This window comes from Erythrolamprus reginae, chromosome 3 (genome assembly GCF_031021105.1).
Source record: "Erythrolamprus reginae isolate rEryReg1 chromosome 3, rEryReg1.hap1, whole genome shotgun sequence".
Taxonomy (NCBI): domain Eukaryota; kingdom Metazoa; phylum Chordata; class Lepidosauria; order Squamata; family Dipsadidae; genus Erythrolamprus; species Erythrolamprus reginae.
Genome location: NC_091952.1, coordinates 30,246,661 through 30,273,457, shown reverse-complemented (window position 1 = coordinate 30,273,457; position 26,797 = coordinate 30,246,661). Strand labels below are relative to the sequence as shown.

At 40.6% G+C, this 26,797-nt stretch overlaps 1 protein-coding gene across 2 annotated transcripts in view; it reads left to right on the top strand.

Annotated features, from left to right (window-relative positions):
- Positions 1–26,797, top strand: part of RIMS4 (regulating synaptic membrane exocytosis 4) — a 117,769-nt gene that overhangs the window by 55,010 nt on the left and 35,962 nt on the right. Inside the window, exon 2 of one of the 2 annotated variants that reach the window (XM_070748811.1) lies at positions 24,969–25,107. In XM_070748811.1, the coding sequence (XP_070604912.1) occupies positions 24,969–25,107 (139 nt within the window). Of the gene's footprint in view, positions 1–24,965; positions 25,108–26,797 lie in introns of both variants that reach the window. The other variant, XM_070748809.1, reaches the window with a different exon arrangement.

The following is a 26,797-nucleotide window of genomic DNA, read 5'->3' as shown; positions in this document are numbered from 1 at the left end:
AGTTCCCCCCTGATATTAGAACTGCCCCCACCCTCCCTGCCTTCCGCAAACTCCTTAAAACCCACCTCTGCCGTCAGGCATGGGGGAACTGAAATATCTTCCCCAGGCCTATACTGTTTATGTATGGTATGTTGTGTGCATGTTTTTTTTTAATCATGGGTTTTTAGCTTTCTAATTATTGAATTTGTATTATATATTGTTTTCTGTTGCTGTTGTGAGCCGCCCCGAGTCTGCGGAGAGGGGCGGCATACAAATTTAATAAATAAATAAATGTTGACTAGATGCTTGATGAGGCAAATGATACTGAACCATTGAAGAATACATTCCAAACTCAATGTGTTTGAACTCTATAGAAAGTGGTTTCTCCCTTTTCTAAGGGTTTCTATCTTATATCCATGAGATATTTATTTATGCAGAAATAAAGAGATACTATTCTTCTTTTCTGGCCCAGATCCTATTTTGGCAAAAGCTCACCAGACTAAGTACCTTGCTGTGGTTTACACAACTAACACAATAAGGATATTGCACTGCTCTCTGTTTGAGGCAAGCTTGCTCATAACATTCCCTTTCCAAAAGATGCTCATGGAGGAATGATGCCCAGTATCTGATATAAATCTACAGAGTGAACTTTTTTTACAGCTCTAATTTGCAACATATTTGAAAATTAGGATAAATGCAGTGTCAGAAATAAATTGCAGTTGCTGTTTTTACTTCACATTTATAGCTGTTGCAAAACACAGATGGGAGAAATGCAATGATTGAACCAAAAAAATTGAATTTACCCACAATTTTTTATTCAGTTCAGGTCAATTCAATTCCAATGACCTGTTTCATGTGTAAGATGCCCTACATGGCATCGGGCCAGAATACCTACGGGACCGCCTCCTGCCTCATGAATCCCAGCGACCAGTTAGGTCCCACAGAGTTGGCCTTCTCCAGGTCCCATCAACTTGAAAATGCCGGTTGGCGGGGCCTAGGGGAAGAGCCTTCTCTGTGTGAGCCCCGGCCCTCTGAAATCAACTCCCCCTGGAGATCCATAAGAGTCACAAGACTCACTTATGTCACCAGGCCTGGGGCCATTAGATTCTTGCCCCTTGGCCAATAAATGGACTGAAGGAAACTGATTGAATGAGAATGACTGGTTTTTTAGGGTTTTTTAGTTTTAGATTTTATATTTAATTAATTTGACCCGAAATGTTATGTATTGTTTTATTATATGTTGTGAGCTGCCCCGAGTCCTCGGAGAGGGGCAGCATAAAAGTCCAATAAATAATTAATAAACAAACAAACAAATAAATAACATTGATTCATGGAGAATGTGCACTGAGTAAACCCGCTACATACTGATGTATAGAGTACGCATTTGCGTGGCCGCCGCTGATTGACTAATCTAGCGACAGGAGAAATGAACTGCTGTCAGTGGCCAACCAACTACATCCTGCCCGCAGTTCGTATTGCTCTCAGCTTTGGAGAAACAAATGGGGTTAACTGTTCCTGCGTCTTGCTCCTTCATTTCCGTATGAATCTGACACTGGCGACAAAGCTGGTTGAAGAAGGACAACAGGACAAAGACACCTCATGGCATCTGTGGCCATCTTATTTATTTGTTTATTTGTACAAATCTCTGAGGGGAGCTGATTCCAGAGGACTGGAGCCCCCACAAAGAAGGCTCTTCCCCTAGGCCCTGCCAAACAACATTGTATAGTTGACGGATCCAGAGAAGGCCGACTCTGTGGGACCTAACCGGTCGCTGGGGCTCATAGCATACATTCCCAACTGATGTTATTTTTTTCTTAGTATTTTCTGGAAATATGTAGTCTTTTCTCTTTTTTCCCCTTTTATTATATCTATCTTCTTTTCTTACTTCCCTTTTTGCTCCTCCTGAGATGATAAAGCTACGAGCATATTTAAATATTAAAAATGGCCTTCCTTCTTGGCAATTCTGTCATGATGCAGTCACTCCAACATGTGATTCACTAATTGATTATGGCTTTGACTTGGTGGAACTTTTGTGCCAATAGTGAATGTGCTGCCTTACATGTTAATAAACAGCAAGAATTATGTTGCAGTAATTGCTCTTGCAATTCAGTGTCTGTTTATGAAGAATGATTAATTTGCTCCACACAAGCTGCAATGTGCTAGCAGTAGCATTAGGGTAGATGGATAACAGAAAATATTTAAAATGGCATACAGCTCCTATTTTATTTAACAAGTATGAATCACTGCTCTGTTGTTTTGGAAAATAAAGAGGGAAATCTCATACTTCATAGTAAGAGGAAAAAGCATTCTTTCCGCTGTGCTTTCTCTTTAATCGGATGCAACAAGAGGGCAAGGATTGGCTAATAGGCTTCAACATAGAGAAAATCTAAATAAGTTGCAAGTGGAATATGATTAAGCTCTGAATCAGTGGTGAAATCCAATTATTTTTTACTACCATTTCTGTGGGCGTGGCTTGTTAGGTGTGGTGTGGTGTGGCTTGGTGGGCGTGGCAGGGGAAGGATACTGCGAAATCTCTATTCCCTCTCCATTCTTGAGGGAAGGATGTGGCAAAATCTCCATTCCCACCCCACTGTGGGCCCAGCCAAAGATGGTATCTGCCTGTTCTCCAAACTATTCTATAACTGTACCTCTATAATTGTCTGGTTTGGTTCTGCAACCCAACAAGACCGACACAGACTTCAAAGGATAATCAGAACTGCAGAAAAAACAATTGCTGCCAATCTGCCTTCCATTGAGGACCTGTATACTGCATGAGTCAAAAAGAGGGTGGGGAAAATATTTACTGACCCCTCACATCCTGGACACAAACTGTTTCAACTCCTACCCTAAAAATGTTGCCACAGAGCACTGCACACCAAGACCACTAGACACAATAACAGTTTTTCCCCGAATGCCATCACTCTGTTAAACAAATAATACCGTCAAACTATTTACTAAGTCTGCACTACTATTACTACTAGTTTTTTCTCATTATTCCTATCACACATTTCCTCCCACTTATGACTGTATGACTGTAACCTGTTGCTTGTATCCTTAAGATTTTTATAAATATTGCTTGTTTCCTCATTACTTATTTGACCCCTATAATCATTAAGTGTTGTACCTCATGATTCTTGACAAATGTATCTTTTCTTTTATGTACACTGAGAGCATATGCACCAAAGACAAATTCCTTGTGTGTCCAATCATACTTGGCCAATAAAGAATTCTATTCTATTCTATTCTATTCTATTCTATTCTACTCTACCCTACCCTACTCTATTTGATCAGATCCGATTCTAGTCAAAATTTCCACTTCCAGTTCTCCAGAACCTGTCAGAACCTGCTGAATTTCACCCCTGGTTTGAACACATCTAAGTTAGAACAGAAAGGCATTTGAAAACCAAGTAGGGGATTATGTGATTTTTCAAAGAACGAACTGCAGAGATTAAATAGTTCAAATGCCAATAAAAAAAGCTTCATTTAGAGCTAACCAAATAATATTCTGCAGTAGAAAAAAAATGATTTCAATCATAATTTAACATTACAATAGTCCTAGTTTAGTGACTAAATGTTTGCTTAAGCGTCTGTGCTCAAGATCTTATTTCAGTTTTCCTTTGCTTTACAGACCTGCAAAACTCATAAATCTGAGGACTAATTGCAAATTTACTTATTTTATTACTGTTGTAACTGTGAATGGATACAATTGCTAAATAGATAGATATAGAATATAGCAGTGATGGCGAACCTATAGTATGGGTGCCACAGGTGGCACGTGGAGCCATATCTGCTGGCACGCGAGCTGTTACCCTAGATCAGTGATTTTCAACCTTTTTTGAGCCGCGGCACATTTTTTACATTTTAAAATCCTGGGGCACACCACCAACCAAAATGACACAAAATGACACCCTAAGACACTCTTCTCTCTTTTTCCATCCCTGTCTCCTCCCCATGCTTGTGTGTGTGTGTGTGTGTGTGTCCAAAAACAGGTGAGGGCTGGGGTTTTTTTCTATCTTATTCTTTGGGTGCTTTTTATCATATGCTTTAAATCAGGAGTCACTTCTCTCTCTCTCTCGTTTCTCTCTCTTTCCTCTCATTCTCTGTCTCAATCATTTTCTCATTTCTCTTTTTTTCTTCCCCTTTTTGCTCATTTATCTCTCTCTCTCTTGCTTTCTTTCTCTCTGACACACTTGCTTTCTCTCTCTCTCTTTTCTTTCTCTTGCTTTCTCTCTCTCACTCTTTCTCTCTCTCTTTCTTTCTCTCTCTCACTCTCTCTCTCTCTCACTCAGCAAAAAGTTGCGAGACTGGAACCTGAGCTTCCTTTTTCGCGGCACACCTGACCATGTCTCGCGGCACACTAGTGTGCCACCGCACACTGGTTGAAAAACACTGCCCCAGATTACCCTGTAATATGCATGTGTGTGCCAGCCAGCTGATTTTTGGCTCACAAAGAAGTTCTGGCAGGGCATTTTTTTTGCATCCAGAGAGCCTCGGGGGGGGGGGGATGAGGGAAAGGAATTTTTACTTTTTCCAGCTGCAGGGAAGTCTTTGAAGCCTGGTGAGGGCGAAACACGTGTCTACTGGGTCCACCAGAAGTTTGGAAACAGGCTGTTTCCAGCTTCCAGAGGGACTTGGGGGAGCGAGAGAAGCTGTTTTCGCCCTCCCCAGGCATTGAATTATGGGTGTGGGCACTCACGCATGCGCAATAGCACCCCCCCCCGCTCTTTCGGCACCCGAGAAAAAAAGGTTTGCCATCACTGAAATATAGAATTCTTTACATGGGGGTGCGCATGTCCATGTTAGGGGCTCGCAGCTGTGCACGATCCCAAAAATCACTACCGGAACATAGCATCTTACTGTTCCGGTAGCAGGCAATCAGTGAGTCATACAGTCTTAAGTGGAAGGAGATGGGTGATAGGAACAATGAGAAGATTAAGAGTAATAGTAATAGTAATGCAGCCTTAGTGAGCCTAGATAGCTTCAAGGCAGGATTAGACAGATTCATGGATTCCAAGTGTATTGGTGATTATTGAAACAGATGTCCAAGTGCCGCCTCTATGTTGATGCAGGCAGGATTCCCTTGGATACCATTTGTTGGGGGGTCAAGGGAAAGGGAGGGTTTTGCCTTCTCTTTCTGCTCAAGATCCCCATGGACAATTGGTGGGACACTGGGTGACACAGAATGCTGGACTCGATGGGTTTTGACCTGATTCAGCATGGCTCTTCTTATGTTCTTATGTTCAGAACAATGGTTTAACTTAATCAGGAGTGGTTAAGCCAACCATAATACTTTGGTTCATATTTCAGACTAAGTTATGATTATGAGTTTAGAAAAGTGTGTTTCATGTAAAATGCCAAGTCAAATCATAAATGGCTTTGTTTGTGTTGGGTATAGATGTAGCCTTTTTCTTGTTAGGATTACTTCTACTTCTATCTTAGTGGACTACATTAGTAAAAATTCTGTTCTGATAATGTTTTACTGGATCACTGTGTATTTAATACTGCTTTTAACTGAAACAGTCTAATGGTTATTGCAACAGACGTTCATCAAAACAAAAAGTAAGTGTGTCTTCACTCAGTTTTGGTTTGCAGTTGTCTCTTGCTCTGGCTGGGGTGGCTTCAGCTCAGACATTTTATGGCCACTTATGAGTCAAGTCAGTCACATTTGCATTTATGGAAATGTTCTGCACAGAATCCACGTAGGCTTGCCAGAGGTCTGCCAGACTACATAGAACAAATTGCAATAGTTTATTATCTGGCATTGTCAACTGCATGCTACAAAAGGGATATTATGAATGCAAAATACTACCTTGGCCAGAAGACTGTTACTGAACTTTGCACAAGTCATAATCTCTCTTGCATGCTTCCGCAATTGTATAACCATAAAAGATAAGAATAAGTGACACAATGATTGAAATCTGTCTCTTGGCAGAGATACTTTTTAAAAATATAGATGGGTAATTTTTCTTCCTACATTCTTTAAAATTATGGATTAGTGATGTTTTACTAAAAGTAAACATGCACCACATTACTAACAACATAATAAGAGCCCATTGAGTGTAGCGGTTAAAACAGGGCGTCCTCCTCGATCCACAGCTAACATTGGAACACCATCTTTTGGCTGTAGCAAGGAGGGCGCTTGCCCAGGTTCGCCTGGTGCACCAGTTGCGGCCCTACCTGGACAGGGAGTCATTGCTCACAGTCACTCATGCCCTCATCACCTTGAGGTTCGATTACTGCAACGCTCTCTACATGGGGCTACCCTTGAAAAGTGTCCGGAAACTTCAGATCGTGCAGAATGTGGCCGCGAGAGCCATCATGGGGCTCCCTAGATTCGCCCACGTTTCTGCAACACTCCGTGGCCTGCACTGGCTGCCGATCAGTTTCCGGTCACAATTCAAAGTGTTGGTTATGACCTTTAAAGCCCTACATGGCATTGGACCAGAATACCTCCGGAACCGCCTTCTACTGCACGAATACCAGTGGCCGATAAGGTCCCACAGAGTTGGCCTTCTCTGGGTCCCGTCGACCAAACAAAGTTGTTTGGTGGGCCCCAGGGGAAGAGCCTTCTCTGTGGCGGCCCCGGCCCTCTGGAATCAACTCCCCCCAGAGATTAGAACGGCCCTCACCCTCCTTGTCTTTTGCAAATTACTCAAGACCCACCTTTATCACCAGGCATGGGGGAACTGAGACATCCTCCCCCAGGCTTTTATATTTTATGTTTGGTATGTATGTGTTGTATGGTTTTAAATTGCTGGTGGTTTAGATATGTTTTATTTTAATATTAGATTTGTCTCACTGTTATATTGTTTCTATTACTGTTGTGAGCCGCCCCGAATCTTCGGAGAGGGGCGGCATACAAATCTAATAAATAATAATAAATAATAATAAATAAATAAATAATAATAATAATAATAATAATAATAATAATAATAATAATAATAATAATAAAAGGCATCAGGTTAGGACCAGGAGGCTGAGTTCCAGATCTGTTTTAGGATGGATCAGTCTTCCTTAAGCCTAGGAAGAAAGCAATGAAAAACATCTGAAAATATTTGCTAAGAAAACATCATGGACTTATCCAAGCAGACTCCAACTTGAGTTCAGGAGGTACAATCCAAAATATGAATGGAACCCAAGGAAAATGTGCTAAGTGATGACAAAAATTATATAGCATTTAATTTTGATCAAGATCTAATTAAGCTTTAATTAAATATATTTTAAATGATTAAGTAATTACAATTATTTCCATGCATTTAAAAATTCTATGTCACATTGAAACTAAAGATTGTGGAAATGCTGTTAGGAATACAGTGTGATGTATCTCTGCTCTAGAAATCACACCTGGCTGAGTCCCGAAGTGAAAATGAATACCTGGAGTGAAAATGACATTGTATGCTAATAGTCTTTTCTCCATGCCATGTAGTAACTGTGTATGATATTCCCAAATACCGAATTAAGTACAAGTAAAATTATGTGTTCTTAACACCAATACGCCAATTTCTCTGAACTGCAGGTATTGTCAGCGCTGAATCAATTGTGTGATAAATTATTCTTGCATTTCCTCCGGGCCAATGGAATTTCAGCGTTTCCACTGGGTAGCTGCTGGCAGCCTCAGAGCATAGTTCCCTCTAAGCTGAGCAGTGAGCAATCGCTCACTTAAAAATCATCATCAACTCAGAGTTTTTCAAACCTGCCCAGAAGCCGAGAGGGAAAGAGTGAGAGGGAAGGAGAGAGAGAGGAAGAGAGGAAGGGAGAGAAACAGATAGGAAAAAGAGAGGAAGGAAAAGAGAAAGAAAAAGAATGGGAGTAAGGAAGAGAGAAAGAAAATCAAAATCTAGTTTGAAACTAGCTCAACTATTTAAGTGGCATTTTGATATTGATAGAGTTGCCCTATTATGAGCTCACTGTTATAGACACACAGTACAGTATTTTATTTTGAAATTCTCTGAGGCAAAACAGGGTGGGTTTTTTTGTTTGTTTGTTTGTTTGTTTATTATTTCTGTGCCACCCAGTCCCGAAGGGACTGCCGCTCAGACACTATACTTTTCCGCCCACCCCCCCAAAAAATTAGAGGGAACACTGCCTCAGAGTATAGTTCAATTGGTACAGAACCATAACAGCGCCTATCACGAGGAAGTTCATGTTGCTCCAGATTTCCATGCAGAAAATTTGTTGTGCTGCATATTAAATTAATTTTCTTTGTTGACAGCACCCATCCTTCCACAGAAATAAAGAAAAATCCAATGTGTTAGATTCCCAAAAGCTCCTCGGTTAATTATGAAAACCTGTAAACATGAATAACGACAAAAAGATGTCAAGAATAAAGCAAGCAAACTGCATCCCTGGCACAGCATCAAAATAATTTACAGGGCCTTAAATAATCCAGCCTCTCTGTACAGGCTGACCTTGTTTTAATCACAGTTTATTGCAGATTGTTTCCAGTGCGCTCTATAAATCTGTCCCCATGAAATCTATTTCAGTAGCGATGGCAAAATGAAAATTCCCCTTTCGCCTCCCTTGAGACGGCATGCTGATACGTGACAAATGAGTTTCACGAGATTATATTTAGGCACAGGTATGACATGCTTCCTTCCCATACTGCAAGCACTTGTGATGAGAAGCCTGAAGCTATTCCTGTTTTCAGAAAAAGCAGGATGGATTTAGTTTTGAGGGTTGATTACTTTCAGGCTTGACTAATAATAGGACGTTCTCTTTCTGGGGTCAGAGTTTGTTGTGGTGATCGATGGTTAGGTTTTGGCATAATAAGGCAGCAAAGGCCTGGCAAGGGAGTGGTGGGGTAGGCAAGTAGAAAAGCTCTGTTTTGTCACTGGATCTGTCCTGTATCATTCAGCTCATGTGTTGCCTTTAGATGCCACAGAAATGGCACAGTGTTACCTGTGCTAGAGGAAAATTGGGCTAATTTGGGGACAAAATCTCTTGGGCCAGCACGAAATTTGTGACCTCCCCTGAAAAAGACAAGAAAAAAATTGGTATTTTTATATGGTACAGAATTCCACATTCCAGCATGTACTATAATAACTATTGTGATCCCCTCTGCTTACGACCTTGGTTTTCTATTGTCAACTCAGAAGCTTTTGCCAGACCCATCCTCGAATACAGCTCATCTGTTTGGAACCCATATCGCATCTCAGACATTAACACCCTTGAAAATGTCCAAAGATACTTCACCAGAAGAGCCCTTCACTCCTCCACTCGAAATAGAATACCCTACGAGACTAGACTTTCAATCCTGGGCCTAGAAAGTTTAGAACTAAGACGCCTTAAACAAGATCTAAGTATTGCCCACAAGATCATATGCTGCAAAGTCCTGCCTGTCGGCGACTACTTCAGCTTCAACCACAACAACACAAGAGCACACAACAGATTTAAACTTAATATTAACCGCTCCAAACTTGACTGTAAAAAATATGATTTCAGTAACCGAGTTATCAAAGCGTGGAACTCATTACTGGACTCCATAGTGTCATGTCCAAACCCCCAACACTTTACCCTTAGATTATCTACGGTTGACCTATCCAGATTCCTAAGAGGTCAGTAAGGGGCCAGTACAAGTGCACTAGAGTGCCTTCCGTCCTCTGTCCTATTGCTCTCCTATATCTCCTATACCTTTCTTCTATTCCTATATCTCTTCTTCTATTCTTTCATTGATATGTTCTATTACTATACCTTCTTTTCTATTATTTCTTAGATATATTTTACTATGAGTATCTCCTCTATAACCTTCATCATGTATTTTACTATGTGTATATAGATATATACCCACTAAAACCCTTATTGTGTATTGGACTAACTAACTAACTAACTAACTAACTAACGAACGAACGAACGAACGAACGAACGAACGAACGAACGAACGAACGAATAAATAAATAAATAAATAAATGCTGGCCTAACTGCACCCATTTTCTTTTCCATAGCTTTCTTCTAAGGAGGTTTCTTTTTGCATTGCTTCAGGGCTGACATAGCCTAGAGCAGTGATGGCGAACCTATGGCACAGGTGCCACAGGTGGCATGCGGAGCCATATCTTCTGCCATGCAAGCTGTTTGCCCTAGCTCAGTTCCAACATGCATTTGTGTGCCAGCCAGCTGATTTTTGGCTCAGACAGAGGTTCTGGGAGGCGTTTTTGGCTCCCAGAGAGCTTCCGGGGGCTCCAGGGAAGCCTTTGAAAAGTGTTTGGAAACTTCAGATCGTGCAGAATGCAGCTGCGAGAGCAATCATGGGCTTCCCTAAATATGCCCATGTTACTCCAACACTCCGCAGTCTGCATTGGCTGCCGATCAGTTTCCGGTCACAATTCAAAGTGTTGGTCATCACCTATAAAGCCCTTCATGGCATCGGACCAGGATATCTGCGAGACTGCCTTCTGCTGCACGAATCCCAGCGACCGGTTAGGTCCCACAGAGTTGGCCTTCTCCGGGTCCCGTCGACTAAACAATGTCATCTGGCAGGACCCAGGGGAAGAGCCTTCTTTGTGGTGGCTCTGACCCTCTGGAACCAGCTCCCCCCAAAGATCAGGATTGCCCCCACCCTCCTTGCCTTTCGTAAACTTCTTAAAACCCATCTCTGCCGTCAGGCATGGGGGAATTGAAACATCTCCCCCTTGCCCATGTAGTTTTTGTGTATGATTCGATTGTGTGTTGTTTTTTATATATTGGGGTTTCTTTTTTTGGACTTTTTAATCTAAAACTGTAACCTAGATTTTTAAATATTAGATTTGTTACTATGTATTGTTCTTCACCATTGTTGTGAGCCGCCCCGAGTCTGCGGAGAGGGGCGGCATATAAATCCAATAAATCTAATCTAATCTTTGGAGCCTGGAGAGGGCGAAACACAAGCCTACTGGGCCCACCAGAAGTTGGGAAACAGGCCATTTCTGGCCTCCAGAGGGCCTTTGGGGGGTGAGAGAAGCTGTTTTCACTCTCCTCAAGCATTAAATTATGGATGTGGGCACTCGCGCATGTGCGATAGCTCACACCCATGCTCTTTTGGCACCTGAGGTAAAAAAGGTTCACCGTCACTGGCCTAGAGCTAAGAGGCAGGGAGGGAGGGGTGTCGTAGGCAAAAGAAAATTGTTTCCTCTGGGAATCAAGGACCTTCATGCAGGCGTTAGAAAGGTGAAGACTGAAGTCACCTAGCAACTGAACTATATGCTGATTGGACCATGTGACTGGGGATATATTACTTGGTACCTTGACATCCATTTGCTTTCAGGCCCAGTTTATGATGCTGCACTTCAAGATTTAGCACTTCTTTATTCTCTGGAGCTATTACATATCATTAGCTAAATTTCACTTATTGGCTTAAGCCAGAGGATTATCTAAAAGTGACCATTTTCAAGTTCCACTCCTTTTATTTTATTTGCATAGCAAGTTCATTTTTATCTATCATCTTCTTTCCAGCACACAAGGTCAAGGAATGTGGTCGGAAGCTTTCTGTTGTGCTGGAAAGATAGCAGCCCCCACTATTTGACTAAAAAATTGGGATAATTGCATACTGCTTATTTTTTTTCATCTCTGCCTGAATTTAATTAACTCTCTATAAGAAAATCTTTTGTACCTAATGCTCATATGAGCACATTTGCACCTTTGTGTCAGAATATTTCTCTGTTCCTTTTCTACAGTGGATTCAGCTACTCTGGAAAGAAGTCAGGAATTTAATTTTCTGCAATGATTTCCGTAAAATATAGAACTGCCTCCATCCAGAGCTGAGAATTATTTTCTCCTGCATTTGGAATTGGTTGTGAGCTCCCCCAATTTGACTTTCATGGAGAAATATTCTTTCTTTGCCTGTTTAATTGGCAATGTTGTTGTGATACTATTTGGATTCACGCAGTGCAAAACTCCTTAAGAACTCACTCTATGGGTTGCTTTAATTTGTATTCCTGCACCAAGCAGGATATTGGAGTCGATGGTATAAATGGCCTATTCCATTTTTGTTTTTCCTGGAAAAGTAGCATGAATATGTTCTGACATAATAAGCACATTTTAGTAAAGGCATTGGCTCACCTGATTTCAGACGTTTTAAATGATTCCAGAATACAGTAGTACCTCTAGATACAAGTTGCTCTACATGCGAGTATTTCTAGATATGAGCTAGGAGGGGAGAGACATTTCTGTTCTATTCCCGAGCTGAAATTCGAGATACGAGCCGAGCGTCCACTAGGTGGCGCAAGAATCCTTGCTTTTAGTTATCTCCGAGGGGAAAAAGTTATTTGTTCCAGAATACGAGTTGCCTCGAGATACAAGCTCCCTTATGTTGTGATTCAGTCTGAGACTCCTCAGGGAACGGCTGGAACTCTGCCGGCTCCATGCTCAGAGGGGGAGGACGAGGAACAGGAGGAGGAGGAGGAGAACCAGGCAGACGGGGAACAGGAATGTCAGGACGAGGAGGAGGGGGAACAGTCTGAGACCCCCGGGGGGGAGCTCTCCCCAGCAAGCAGCCTGGAGTCATTAGATGAGAACGCACAAGCCATCATAGATATGAGGCAGAGAAGGGCAGCACAACGAAGGGGACAATTAGCCAGGTATTTCCATCCCTAATAGGCAACAGTTGGGTTTGGGCGTGGTTCTCCTCAGAAAGGTTGAAAAGGCAGGCCCGTCCTTCCTGTATTGTGGAGAGTTATCTTTTGGGAGTCCTGTGACCTTGCTTCGATCCTTGGCGTTTCTGATTTTGGCTTGTGGCCTCGAAGGCTGAAAACTTGGGGGAGGCGTGGGTTTTATTATCTACAGTGGTGTGTGTGCCAGCAAGAAGCTTGTTGTATTGTCTGGCCGTTGTGACTCTTCTGTGAAGCTTCATAGCATTCCAGTTTGTAAGAACAGTTTTTGTTATCTGTGTTTGTTTTCAAAGATATTAAATGACTTTGCTTTTTACCAATGTGTCTGGATACCCTTTTTAGTTGGTGTTGACGTCTGGGGGAACCCAGACAGAACACCTTATGGAACCAATTATGCTTGTATCTAGGGGTACTACTGTACCGAAACAACATTCTGACATCAATTCTAACAGATCAGTTTTACCAGGTTTGAAAAACAACATTGTGTTGGGACTTATGTCACCCAAGTCCACAGATGGTGATCTCTGAAATTGAAACTTAATTGTTCAGAATCTAATGCAAGGTGAGGAATGATGGTCCTTTTATGACTTGTGGACTTCAACTCCCAGAATTCCCAAGCTAATCTAAGAAATAATAATAATAATAATGATAATAATAATAATAATAATAATAATAATAATAATAATAATAATAATAATCCCATGACTCAAGTTCCAGACTACTCTACCTGGATGACTAAGATTCTTCATTTATATTATAGCCTTGGGCTATACATTTGGGGTTTTTTTTAAATTAAACTAATAACCAATGATAATTTAATAATGATTTTGCTTTCACTTTTTAGATATAGGAAACTCTGGTCATTTTTAATGCTGTTTCTTAAAGTCTTGTTTAACCTTTCATATGAGAACATTTAAAAAAGAAAAAGATTGCCATACGAAAAGGTCAGTCCAAAGATAATGATGCTGTACAGAATTCAGAAGATTAGTTCTGTCCCAGAGGGGGGTCTGGATATGACAGGGGACAGTCATCTCCACTTAGTTATCCTTAGTGTGGCAATAACCTCTGTTCTTTCTTCCTTGCCATTAGAGGAAAATGGTCTGGGTTTAGTTATTTCTTTCTTTCTTTTACTTCCTATCTGCTCTTCAACTCTGATATTCTTTTGTAGTCTCCCTTCCAAGTAATAACAAGACCAATCTTGTTTAGCTTTCAGAAGTTAGTCAAGGTCATTTATTTATTGACCCTAACTGGGCTTCTTAAGAATAAAGGCTCTTAAATGGTTGTCAATGACATCTTAGCTCTTCTTACATACTCAGTCACTTAAGCTTCATTGATTACATTGTTTTTTTCATTAAACCTCAGGGGCATCTCATTAGAACTGAAAGCAATTTCGGAATACATAAAGGACTCATTGTCATGGGATATAGAAATGGCCAAACTGGTTTAGGTGGAATGAACATCAATCTGTATAGTCTGGAGGACAAAAGGGAAAGTGGGGACATGATCGAAACATTTAAATATGTTAAAGGGTTAAATAAGGTTCAGGAGGGAAATGTTTTTAATAAGAAAATGAACACAAGTACAAGGGGGGCACAATCTGAGGTTAGTTGGGGGAAAGATCAGAAGCAATGTGAGAAAATATTACTTTACTGAAATAGTAATAGATGCTTGGAACAAACTTCCAGCAGACGTGGTTGGTAAATTATTATTACTTATTATTTATTAGATTTGTATGCCGCCCCTCTCTGAAGACTCGGGGCGGCTCACAACAGCAATAAAAACAATATAACAGTGGAACAAATCTAATATTAAAAACATATAAAACCCTATCATTACTTAAAAACCAAACAGCAACATTCATACCAAACATAAAACAAAGTATAATAAATAGCCTGGGGGGGAAGTGTCTCAACTCCCCCATGCCTGGCGGTATAAGTGAGTCTTAAGTAGTTTACGAAAGACAGGAAGGGTGGGGGCAGTTCTATTCTTCGGGGGGAGTTGGTTCTAGAGGGCCAGGGCCGTTACAGAGAAGGCTCTTCCCCTGGGGCCCGCCAAACGACATTGTTTAGTCGACGGGACCTGGAGAAGGCCAACTCTGTGGGACCTTATCGGTCGCTGGGATTCGTGCGATTCCGGAGTTACTCTGGTCCAATGCCATGTAGGGCTTTAAAGGTCATGACCAACACTTTGAATTGTGACCAGAAACTGATCGGCAGCCAATGCAAGCCACAGAGTGTTGAAGAAACGTGGGCAAATCTTGGAAGCTCCACGATGGCTCTCGCGGCTGCGTTCTGCACAATCTGAAGTTTCCGAACACTTTTCAAAGGTAGCCCCATGTAGAGAGCATTGCAGTAATCGAACCTTGAGGTGATGAGGGCATGAGTGACTGTGAACAGAGACTCCCTGTCCAAATAGGGCTGCAACTGGTGCACCAGGCGAACCTGGGCAAACGCCCTCCTCGCCACAGCTGAAAGATGATGTTCCAATGTCAGCTGTGGATTGAGGAGGATGCCCAAGTTGCGAACCCTCTGAGGGGGTCAGTAGTTCCCCCCCCCAGGGTAATGGACGGACAGATGGAATTGTCCTTGGGAGGCAAGACCTACAGCCACTCTGTCTTGTCTGGGTTGAGTCTGAGTTTGTTGACACCCATCCAGGCCCCAACTGCCTCCAGGCACCGGTACATTACTTCCACTGCTTCGTTGACTGGACATGGGGTGGAGATGTATAACTGGGTATCATCGGCGTATTGATGATACCTCACCCCATGCCCTTGGATGATCTCACCCAGCGGTTTCATGTAGATATTAAATAGCAGGGGGGAGAGGACCGACCCCTGAGGCACCCCACAAGGGAGAGACCTAGAGGTTGACCTCTGACCCCCCACTAACACCGACTGCGACCAGCCGGAGAGGTAGGAGGAGAACCACTGTAACTGAATTTAAACATGCCTGGGATAAACATATACCCATCCTAAGATAAAATACAGGACATAGTATAAGGGCAGACTAGATGGACCATGAGGTCTTTTTCTGCCGTCAATCTTCTATGTTTCTATGAACATAAATCCTAATTATGGAGTCTAATACGAAGCATTACATCTGATACTTAAATGACATCAATGGATTGCATACCTGCATCAAAAGTGGAAGGCTATGCCTGCCTTTGTGGGATATACTTTGCAGCACTAAACACACACCAACACGCATACAAAAACATTGGTCTGCTTCAATAGAGGGTTTTTGTTGCTGCTGTTCCTTTGACTTCAGTCATTGACTTTGGTTTCTCTCTACTAAAGCGTAAGCTTTTTTTATTCACTCTCCTTCCTTCTTTGTCAAATTTATAAAATATATCCTTGTTTGCTCCTAGTATACCAATCTACTGGGGTTAAACATACTAATACAAGAAAATGAAAACCTGCATAAAATGCCCCGCGAATTCAAATCATTTTGTGAACTTAGAGAATGCAGCAGGATGTTAAGTATTCATGTCATTCAGCTGAGTTACTATTTTTATCACTTGTCTTTTGAACAAAAGGGATTTTTTTTTAATTCAGCAAAGAATGAATGTGTAATGAAATACCTCCTGGCAAATAATCCATTGGATTTCTGTTGTCTGCATGTGAATTAGAGAGAAAAGGAAAATTAAAAATATATGCTATCAACAAAATCACATTGAACCAAGCTCCCTGAGACAAGAATCAAATTAAAGAATTGGATGGGGGGGGGGAGGTAGCTGTTCAGGACTAAAGGAGGCTCATCCTTGAAGTTCAGTAGTTGACCTTGAGCTGCTTTCCTTGTCACAGGGAAAGCTGGGAAGAACATCGCTATCTGAGTTTTGCTCCTTGGAAGAAAGGTGACAAATGCAAATGCTCAAAGTTTTGGATGTGACCTCTGAAAATAAAAGACTGATCTTGTTAAAGAAGGAGAGACCTGTTGGGACTCTGCAAAAAAGCTTTATATTCTTAATTCTCTAAGAAGCTTTAGGGTATATTATGCTGCCACATCAGAAGAAAGACATTAAAATCATCATAATGATTGTGTGTGTGTGTTGTGGTTAGCTCTGGCCCAGCTCCTGCCCCAAGGACTATGGATGTGGGGGAGACATCCACATGCTGCAGGCCTGTTTTGTCGTTCCCCCCCACGTGGAATCTGATGATGAAGGCTCCTCTGACCAAGAAGACATGAGTGACAGGGAGGAGGAGAGTGTGGCAGACAGCTCAGAAGGAGATCAATTATCTAGCTCCTCCTTGGATTCAGAACAAGAGTTAATGATACAGCCACGCATGTGGAGAGCGATGCATAGGCAACAACAACTGAGAGATTATTATCAAAGAAAATGAGGCCACCTGTGGTTGGGTGGGGCTGTGGTAATTAGTGAGGCTGCTATAAATAGCAGCCTGTGAGTTTGGCCATTGTGGAGGATTATCTGATTGTTGTGTTTTGTGCCTGCCTTGCTGCGTTTGACCTTTTGTGTGCTGATTTTTCTCAGCTTGGAAACTAAACCAGAGCAAAGTGTGTTTCACTTTGTGAAAGAAGAAGGACTGTGAATTGCCTCACAGCTGCAAGCTGAGTATCTCAGAACTGATAAGGGACTTGTACAAATTACCAGTTTGTTTGGAGACAAGTGCTCTTTGCTATACCAAAAGAGGGCTTAGGTTAAGTGAATTTTCATTATAAAGAACATTGTTTTGAATTTTCAAACGTGTGCGTGTCTGAAATTTGTACCCGTGAATTTTTGGGAGGAGTGTACCAGAGAGCCCGACAGAACATGTGGGTATATACTGTAAACACACACACACAAACACATTTTTGTTGATAAGTGTAAAGGAAGGGAACCTAGTATACATCTATTTCGAGTTTGTTACACTCTTGTCAGCTAGACATAACCTTACCAGGACTTGAACCTGTAGCCTGCTGCATGCAAGGCAAGATATTAACCTCTGAGCTATACACACACACACACACATACATACATATTTACATGCATACGTACATACGTACACACAAGGATTAATGCATCTTTTTCAAAGTTTAAATAATTAAATACTTATATTAATAAGGTGGGCATTTATGACCAAATGGCTGATGAACCTGTTCAGTTTGATGTACAAGACAAACTATTGATCAAAACATCTACTGGAGGTCCCTTCCTGTAGTTATTTACTCTTAAATGGACCTCCAAACAAAAATACCTTTGAACAAAATGTTCCCCTTTTAAAGTTCTTTCTTTTTTTTAAAAAAAATTAAAAATTGTAACTAGGCACAACAGCAATTTCTTAGTCTATAATAACATTTTTTTTTTAAAAAAATTGGAATGGTGACCTAAATTGGGATGGGAATGCTAGCTTTCTTGTCTATTTCTTAAAAATAGGCGGAAGAGACAACCCACAGAAATAAGATGAGCTAGAAGACTATTTAATGGCATTATGGGTCTTAATATATTTGGCTATTGCTAATGAGAACTCAAGTTATTGCCGGTACATTAATGAACTTTTGCTGAAAAATAAATTTTGGTTATATTAATGCACAGTGTGCCTTAAAACCAAATAAAAAAAATTGGACAGTAAGATTCTTTGCACCAAATGGTTTATTGTGTGTATGTGTTTCAGTCTTGAATCAGTAGTACAGTAATACCTCATGATACAAACTTAATTGGTGCAAGGAGGAGGTTCGTATGACGAAAGGTTCGTAAGATGAAACATTGTTTCCCATAGGAAACAATGTAAAGTCAATTAATCCGTGCAACCAAAACCCCCCCCGCAAAAAAACGGCTTTCGGTGACTGCTGGGAAGCCGCACGGCTGTTTTAAAAGGTGACAGCCGGCCTGGGGGGCTTCCCAGCACCCCCCCTGAACCCGGGTTCGGGGGGTGCTGGGAAGCCCCCCAGGCCGGCTGCGACCTTTTAAAACAGCCGCGCCCACTCCCAGCTGTCTCCTGAAGCTGAACGCCAAAGCCGAACTTTCGCGTTCAGCTTCGGGAGACAGCTGGGAAGCCGTGCGGCTGTTTTAAAAGGTGACAGCCGGGCTGGGGGGCTTCCCAGCAACCTCCTGAACCGAACCCGGGGTTCAGAAAAATTTTGCCTCTTCTTACGAACTTTGTTCGAGTTACGAACCGGCGTTCGGGAGGCTTCTGGGAAGCCCCGCCGCCCGGCTGTCACCTTTTAAAACAGCCGCGCGGCTTCCCAGCAGTCTCCGAACGCCGGTTCGTAACTCGAGAAAAGTTCGTAAGAAGAGGCAAAATTTTTCTGAACCCCGGGTTCGTATCACGAGTTGTTCATAAGACGAGGGGTTCGTATCTTGAGGTACCACTGTACTTAATTTAACTGTGAGAAAAGGCATTTCTCAAGTGTAACTTTTCTAAACTATTAAATAAATGTTATCTAGTAATATGAGAATAAAAGCCATGTATGGATCTGATGAAAACTGATGATCACAGCAAATGGAATTTATAACCAGAAAGGTCAAAAAGGGGAGGTGAAAAAAATGGCTTTTGGATAAAAAAAGTTTTCTTATTATGGCACAGCTGAATGAAACCAAACCAAACAATTTATAATATAATTTGGACTGAAGTAAGTTTGTGTTTTCACATATATTCTCCCAAATATTCATGTGTGTTATTTCAGTAATTTATACACTTGTAAAGTAAAAATAATCTTTTTTTAAATTTGTTATTAGAATTTTTGAATACAATAAAAGCATACAAATTATACTTTAATATAAATAAGTAAATAAGAAAAAGAGGAAAATAAGGGGGTAGAAAGAGAACAAAAAATAGAATTATAACTTCTGTCCTTTTTATTGGGTAGTTATTATCTTATTGTTTATCTTCCTTTTCTTCTTTCAACGAAAACGTTTCCATTTTTTTAAAAAAAGGTCTTTATCAGAGCATCTCTTTAAGCTTCATCAATTTTATAATCCAATCTTTTATTGTGGCATTTCATTATTCTTCCAGATGCATTATTAATTTCTCATATTTATTTTCTATTTCAATGTCCATAAAACTCAGTAGAAATTTCTGATTTCATTATAATGTTAATCTGCAATACCTTTTGGATATGATTTGTCCTCAAAATTCCTTTGCTTTTTCACAAGTCTATCACGCATAATAAAAAACTCTTCCTTTTCACATATCCAACACTAATTTGGAATTCCTTTACACATTTTTGACAGCTTGACCAGTGTCATATATCCATGAGACATCATTTTTTTTAAAAAAAATCCTCTTACATTGTGATAGAGTGTAAATTTAACACTACTTTCTTACATTTTCCCCATGTATCCGTATTTATAACTAGCATTTGCAGCCCGAAATAAATGTGATCTGGATGGCATTACAATTAGGTTGCTTGAAAACTGTATTCAAGCAGTTTCCATCAATAGTTATTCATCAAATTGAAGTGGTATCAAGTGGTATGCCACAAGGATCAGTTCTGGGTTCTCTTCAGCATTTTTATTAATGACCTAGATCAATAGGGAGAGAAAATGCTTATCAAATTTGCAGATGTTACAAAATGGGGTGCCATCACTAATACTATAAGACAGAAATACAATTAAGTGACCTTGATATGATATGGAAGGATGGACTGAAAATAAGAATAAATTGGTAACATAGTAGTGTAGAAAATTTCACTTAGAAGCAAAATTTAAATGCCAGGTGCAGGATCAGATAATAGGTGCTGTAGGATCAGATAATAGGAGGTGAAAAAATATTTTAATAATAGTCAGTGGCAAATTGAATCTGAGCCAGCAATATGAATTGGAGGGGGGGAGAGAAAGGAAGAAAGAAAGAAAGAGGGAAAGAAAGGAAGGGAGGGAGGAAGGAAGGAAAGAGAGGGAGAGAAAAAGAAAGAAAGAGGGAAAGAAAGAAAGGAAGGAAGGAAAGAGAGGGAGAGAAAAAAAAGAAAGAAAGAAAGAGGGAAAGAAAGGAAGGAAAGAGAGAGGGAGAGAAAGAAAGAAGGAAAGAAAGAAAGAAAGAAAGAAAGAAAGAAAGTCACACAGTCCTAGGCTGCATCATACACCAAGTATTATTTTCAGATTATGGGATGAAATCATTTCACTCTATTCTGCTTTGCTCAGATCTCACCTCAAGCGCTATGTTCAGTTCCCGACATGACATTTGAAGGACTCTGAGAAACTGGAATAGGTTTAGGAAAGGTGAAGAAGACTGAAGGATCCGGGCAGATATAAAAATTGAGAAAAGGCAGCTGAGAGGGGATATTGTCGTATGCTTCAGTTGCAAGAAAGGCTTTCACATAGAAAGTAAATATCTGTTTTCGATTATCCCAAAGTGCTGGATATGGAAGAACAGATACAAGTCAGAGAAAAGCACAAGTTCAACAACCAAGTACCAGTTGCTCACAGTTTTTATTAGCTATGTTCAAAGAAAGGTTAGAGAGCAGCGGTGAAATCTACTTACGTTCACTACCAGTTCAGAAGCCCACAATTTGCGTTTCACCCATACGCTTTGTGGCCACCGTCGTACACACTTTTTCATCCTCTGTGCATGCACAGAAGGTTTTGTGCATGTGCAGAGGGTTAGAAAAAGGAAATGCTGATATCCAGGGGGTGGGGGGGCAGAGCTTTATATGGCTGCTGCTACCAGTTCTCCCAACCATCAGCGATCAGCACTATCGGTATGCCCAAACTGGGCCAAACTGGTATCATTTCATCCCTGCTAGAGACCCAACTGTCTGGGAATCCTGGGATGTTTTATTTGGATTTCTGAATTGAGAAAAAAATATTTATTTATTTATTTATTTATTTATTTATTTATTTATTTATTTATTTATTTATTTATTTATTCATTCATTTGTCCAATACACAAATATATAGGATAGACATGTGATAATATAAAAGAGGGTGAGAGTGAACTTAGAGGAGAGGATATATGAAAGGAAGAGAATATATAAGATAGGTGGAAGAAAGGAAAGACAATTGGACAGGGGACGAAAGGCACATCAGTGCACTTATGTACGCCCCTTACTGGCCTCTTAGGAACCTAGAGAGGTCAATCGTGGAGAGTCTAAGGGAGAAGTGTTGGGGGTTAGGGGTTGACACAATTGAGTCCGGTAATGAGTTCCACGCTTCGATAACTCGATTGTTGAAATCATATTTTTTACAGTCAAGTTTGGAGCGGTTCATATTGAGTTTGAATCTGTTGCGTGCTCTTGTGTTATTGCGGTTGAAGCTGAAGTAGTCATTGACCGGTAGGACATTGCAGCATATGATCTTGTGGGCAATACTCAAATCGTGTTTTAGGTGCCGTAGTTCTAGGCTTTCTAGGCCCAGGATTGTTAGTCTATTTTTGTAGGATATTCTGTTTCGAGTGGAGGAGTGAAGGGCTCTTCTGGTGAAATATCTTTGGACATTTTCAAGGGTGTTGATGTCTGAGATGTGGTATGGGTTCCAGACAGATGAGCAGTCGTCTAGGATGGGTCTGGCAAAAGTTTTGTAGGGTCTTGTGAGTAGTGTGAGATTGCCTGAGCAGAAGCTGCGTAGGATCAGGTTAACAACTCTAGAAGCTTTTTTGGCGATGTTGTTGCAGTGGGCTTTAGCACTTAGGTCATTCGATATTAGTATTCCAAGGTATTTTACAGAATGTGGGTTAGCAGTGAAAGATTGTTTATTCAGTTCGTATGTGCGGTTTGGATTCTTTTTGCTGATGTGGAGGGTAGAGCATATTGCACTGATTGAGAGTAGTTCTATTGTACTGTATTTAACTAATTTGACCAGGTCAAATTTAGCGGTTCTTGTCTTTATTTATTTATTTATTTATTATTTAGATTTGTATGCCGCCCCTCTCCGCGGACTCGGGGCGGCTCACAGCAAAATATAACAATCGTAACAAATCCAAATAAATTTAAAATATTTTAAAAAGTTTTTTAAAAAAGAACCCCATTTACTAACAAGCACACACACAAACATACCATGCATAAATTGTACATGCCCGGGGGAGGTGTTTCAGTTCCCCCATGCCTGACGGCAAAGGTGGGTTTTAAGGAGTTTACGGAAGGCAGGGAGAGTAGGGGCAGTTCTAATCACTGGGGGGAGTTGGTTCCAGAGAGTCGGGGCCGCCACAGAGAAGGCTCTTCCCCTGTCCTCTTTGCCCTGTTCCCACCCATTTATTTCTTTTTTTAATCTAGTACACTTTTGAAAATTCTCAGGGTGGTCTTAGCCACCCAAATGTATACTCTGTTCCCTTGGCACAGAACTACTTAATATGTTTAAAGTGAATGAGGTTTTCACATCACTTAATCTTTTTAATCACTGCGTGACAGGAGCCTCTGATAAGGAGCAGCAAACATGTTCCCAGAAGACTGGAATAAATAATCATTACTGATTGTAGTTTTAGATAAGTGGTGGCTTCATCTGTAATTACTGCTTGTAAGAACTCTCATGGTGGATAAATTGATATACAGTAAGGAAGAAAGACGTTGACAGGCTTTGACTTCAGCTGAAGCTGAAATTAACTGATATATTAGTGGGTCAAACATTTATTGTTTTACCAGCGATCACTCAGTGGCACTGTGTAAGACTTTTCTTTTCCTTAAGCTGGTCACATTTTGGTAAAATGGTTAGTCATCCCACACATACAGTATGACGTTAAGAAACAGGGGAAAATATTAAAACATGAACCACATTCAAGACAGGAATAAAATAAGAGTGGCTGAAAAGAAATTATTGCATAACTAATAGCACCCCATATCTTATTGGCTACATACAATTTTCATTACAGTACACATAAAGAGACGATGTTTTGAAATTTTTCACAGGAATAGAAGTTTTTTTAAAAAAATTATTTATTAAATTTGTATGCCGCCCCTCTCCGTAGACTCGGGGTGGCTCACAGCAGTAATAGAAAAACAATGTACAATACAAATCTAATAATTAAAACTAAAAACCCATAATTTTTAAAAAAACATGCACACAACATACCATACATAAATAATATAGGCCTGGGGAAGTTATCTCAGTTCCCCCATGCCTGACAGCAGAGGTGGGCTTTAAGGAGTTTACGAAAGGCAAGGAGGGTGGGGGCAGTTCTAATCTCAGGGGGGAGCTGGTTCCAGAGGGTCGGGGCCACCTCAGAGAAGCCCACCTCTGCCGTCAAGCATGGGGGAACTGAGATAACTTCCCCAGGCCTATATTGTTTATGTATGGTATGTTGTGTGCATGTTTTTTTAAAAATTATGGGTTTTTAGTTTTAATTATTAGATTTGTATTGTACATTGTTTTTCTATTACTGCTGTGAGCCGCCCCGAGTCTACGGAGCGAGGCAGCAAACAAATTTAATAAATAAATAAATAAATAAATAAATACTTCTATTCCTGTGAAAAATTTCAAAACATCGTCTCTTTATGTGTAATGAAAACTGTATGTAGCCAATAAGATGTGGGATGCTATTAGTTATGCAATAATTTCTTTTCAGGCGGGAACTGAGACATCTCTCCTGGGCCTATACAATTCATGTATGGTATGTTTGTGTGTATGTCTGCTTTAATAACGTTTTTTTAAATGTTTTTAAATTATTAGATTTGTCTTGAATTGTTTTATTGTTGTTGTGAGCCGCCCCGAGTCTACGGAGAGGGGAGGCATACAAATCTAATAAATAAATAAAATAAACTCAGCTTCTGCACATGTGCAGAAAAAGAAAAAACAGGGGGAAAATCTCCCACCCCCCAAAAGACCTAAAACAAGACGGTGGCACATGCACAGTACTGGAAACTCAGCTTCTACACATGTGCAGAAAAAAAATTCATTTTTTTTTTAAAAAGGTGGCGGCACCCATGGACCTGCACCAATAGAATCGGTTCAATGATGTCATCATGATATCACCAGCAGGTCATTATGGGGAGAAACTCATACTGGGGAAAAACCACCCCTGCTATGGTCAAAATCCAGGTGTTTGGCAACTGATTCATATCTATGTCCCAGGGCCATGTAATCACTTTTTGCGGACCTCTGACTAGCAAAGTCAATGGGGAAGTCAGATTCGTTTAACAACCGTGGCAAAAAAAGAAAAGAAAAGCATAAAATGGAGCAAAACTCACTTAACAAATGTCTCACTTTAGCAACAGAAATGTTGGGCTCAATTGTGGTCGTAGGTCGAAGACCGCCAGTATATCTGAAAAATATATTCAAATGAAATAATGGCTATGCTAGCTTCAAATTCCAGATTTCTAAGCATTGGTGTTTTAGGCATGTGTTAGTGTGTAGTGTTTCATAACTGAATTCTCTTCATTCAATATCTAAATGCCTAACCTGCTCTCTCTCTCTCTCCCTCCCTCCCTCCTTCTCCTCCTTCTTCTTCTCCCTCTCTATTCCTCTCTCCCTCCCTCCCTCTCTTCCCCCTCCCTCTCCTTCGTCTCTTCTCGCTTTCCCTTCCCCTCTCTCTCTTCCTCTTTGCTTTAGAAGGAGATGGCCGGAAACTCAAAGGTGCTATCCAGCGGAGTACAGAAACGGGGCTGGCTGTTGAAATGCCAAGTCGAACTATCCGCCAAGCCAGTCATGAATCCATTGAGGACAGTATGAACAGCTATGGATCAGAAGGAAAGTAAGTAGTGAGCAAAGAGACGAAGGAGCACAGGTTGAAAAACATGTTGTTCTACACTCTCTGCAATTCATGCCTTTGATGGTTTTCCACCAGTATCTACTGTACCTAAAAGTGGAGTTTCCTTTAGTTCATGTACATCACTTTATATTTGTTTATATGAACTGCATGAATCAATTTAGCCCCAGTTTGGGGAGTTGCTTATTGAGTTCTTACTGGTTTTTGTTTGTTTTCAACAACTGAAATAATTAATTAACTGTTTTCTTTATTTTTTTAAAAAACAGTTTCAATCATTGTTCCTTTTATTCCTAAGGCTGCCTTGAAAAAAAAACCACTTTTTTAACATATCCGAATGTTTTTTAGACAGACCCGTCCTTCTGGATGCTTTATACAACATGTTATATCTAAAAGTCACATATTCTGCTAAACAAAGCTCTGAGAACGATCTTGTCACTTAGAGCAGTGAAATTTCATATATTAAAATTCTATTTCTAAGGATCAGGATTGGGAATTGTCTGGTTTCCTTAACAATTATATTTCTAATTTATTTTATTTATTTATTTATTTATTCATTTGTCCAATACACAAATACATAGGAAGAAAAATAGACATGTAGTAATATATATAAGGGTAAAGTGAACTTAGAGGAGAGGATATATGAAAGGAAGAGAATATATATGATAGGTGAAAGAAAGGAAAGACAATTGGACAGGGGACAAAAGGCACACCAGTGCACTTATGTACGCCCCTTACTGGCCTCTTAGGAACCTGGAGAGGTCAATCGTGGAGAGTCTAAGGGAGAAATGTTGAATATTCACTATCGATATTCTCAATTTTAGCAGCTGTGGCCTCTCAGACGTCGTTTTTTATGGGAAAATCAGCAATATGCTGAACTCTTTCCTCCCACAAGATCCACATCCCTGTCACTCAGAGCCATTCTGCCTCATATAAATCTGGTGGCAATCTGTCTGAAACTTTTAAGATCAAAGAATGATAATTCCATGCTGGTGCCTGCCCAGTAATACTCCCATCACCTGTTAATATCCCTGTCCAGGTTCCAAATAATACACCCCATTCAATAATAGCAATAGCAATAGCACTTAAACTTATACACCGTTTCCTAGTGCTTTTACAGCCCTCTCTAAGCGGTTTACAGAGAGTTAGCATATTGCCCCCAACAATCTGGGTCCTCATTTTACCGACCTTGGAAGGATGGAAGGCTGAGTCAACCTTGAGCCTGGTGAGATTTCAATCTGCCAACAGCATGTGATCAACATAAGTAGCCTGCAGTACTGAACTCTAACCACTGCGCCACCGTGTCTCATAATAATAAGAACTCAGAGGCAGGCAATTCCTCAAAGAACATTTTATTGGGACCTATGATTATTATTATTACTTATTTATTAGATTTGTATGCCGCGCCTCTCCGAAGATTCAGGGCGGCTCACAACAACAATAATACAATATACAGAATACAAATCCAATATTAGATAAAAAGGTAAATTTAAAACCCATAAATATAAAAAACAATAGGTACTGCACAATCGCACCATTCTCATGTATTACAGTCAGGAAAAAAAGGTGATGGGGGGGGGGGAAGAGATAGTTAGTTCCCCCCCCATGCCTGGCAAAATAGATAGGTCTTCAACATCTTGCGGAAGGCGGGAAGAGTGGGGGCAAATCTCCGCAGGGA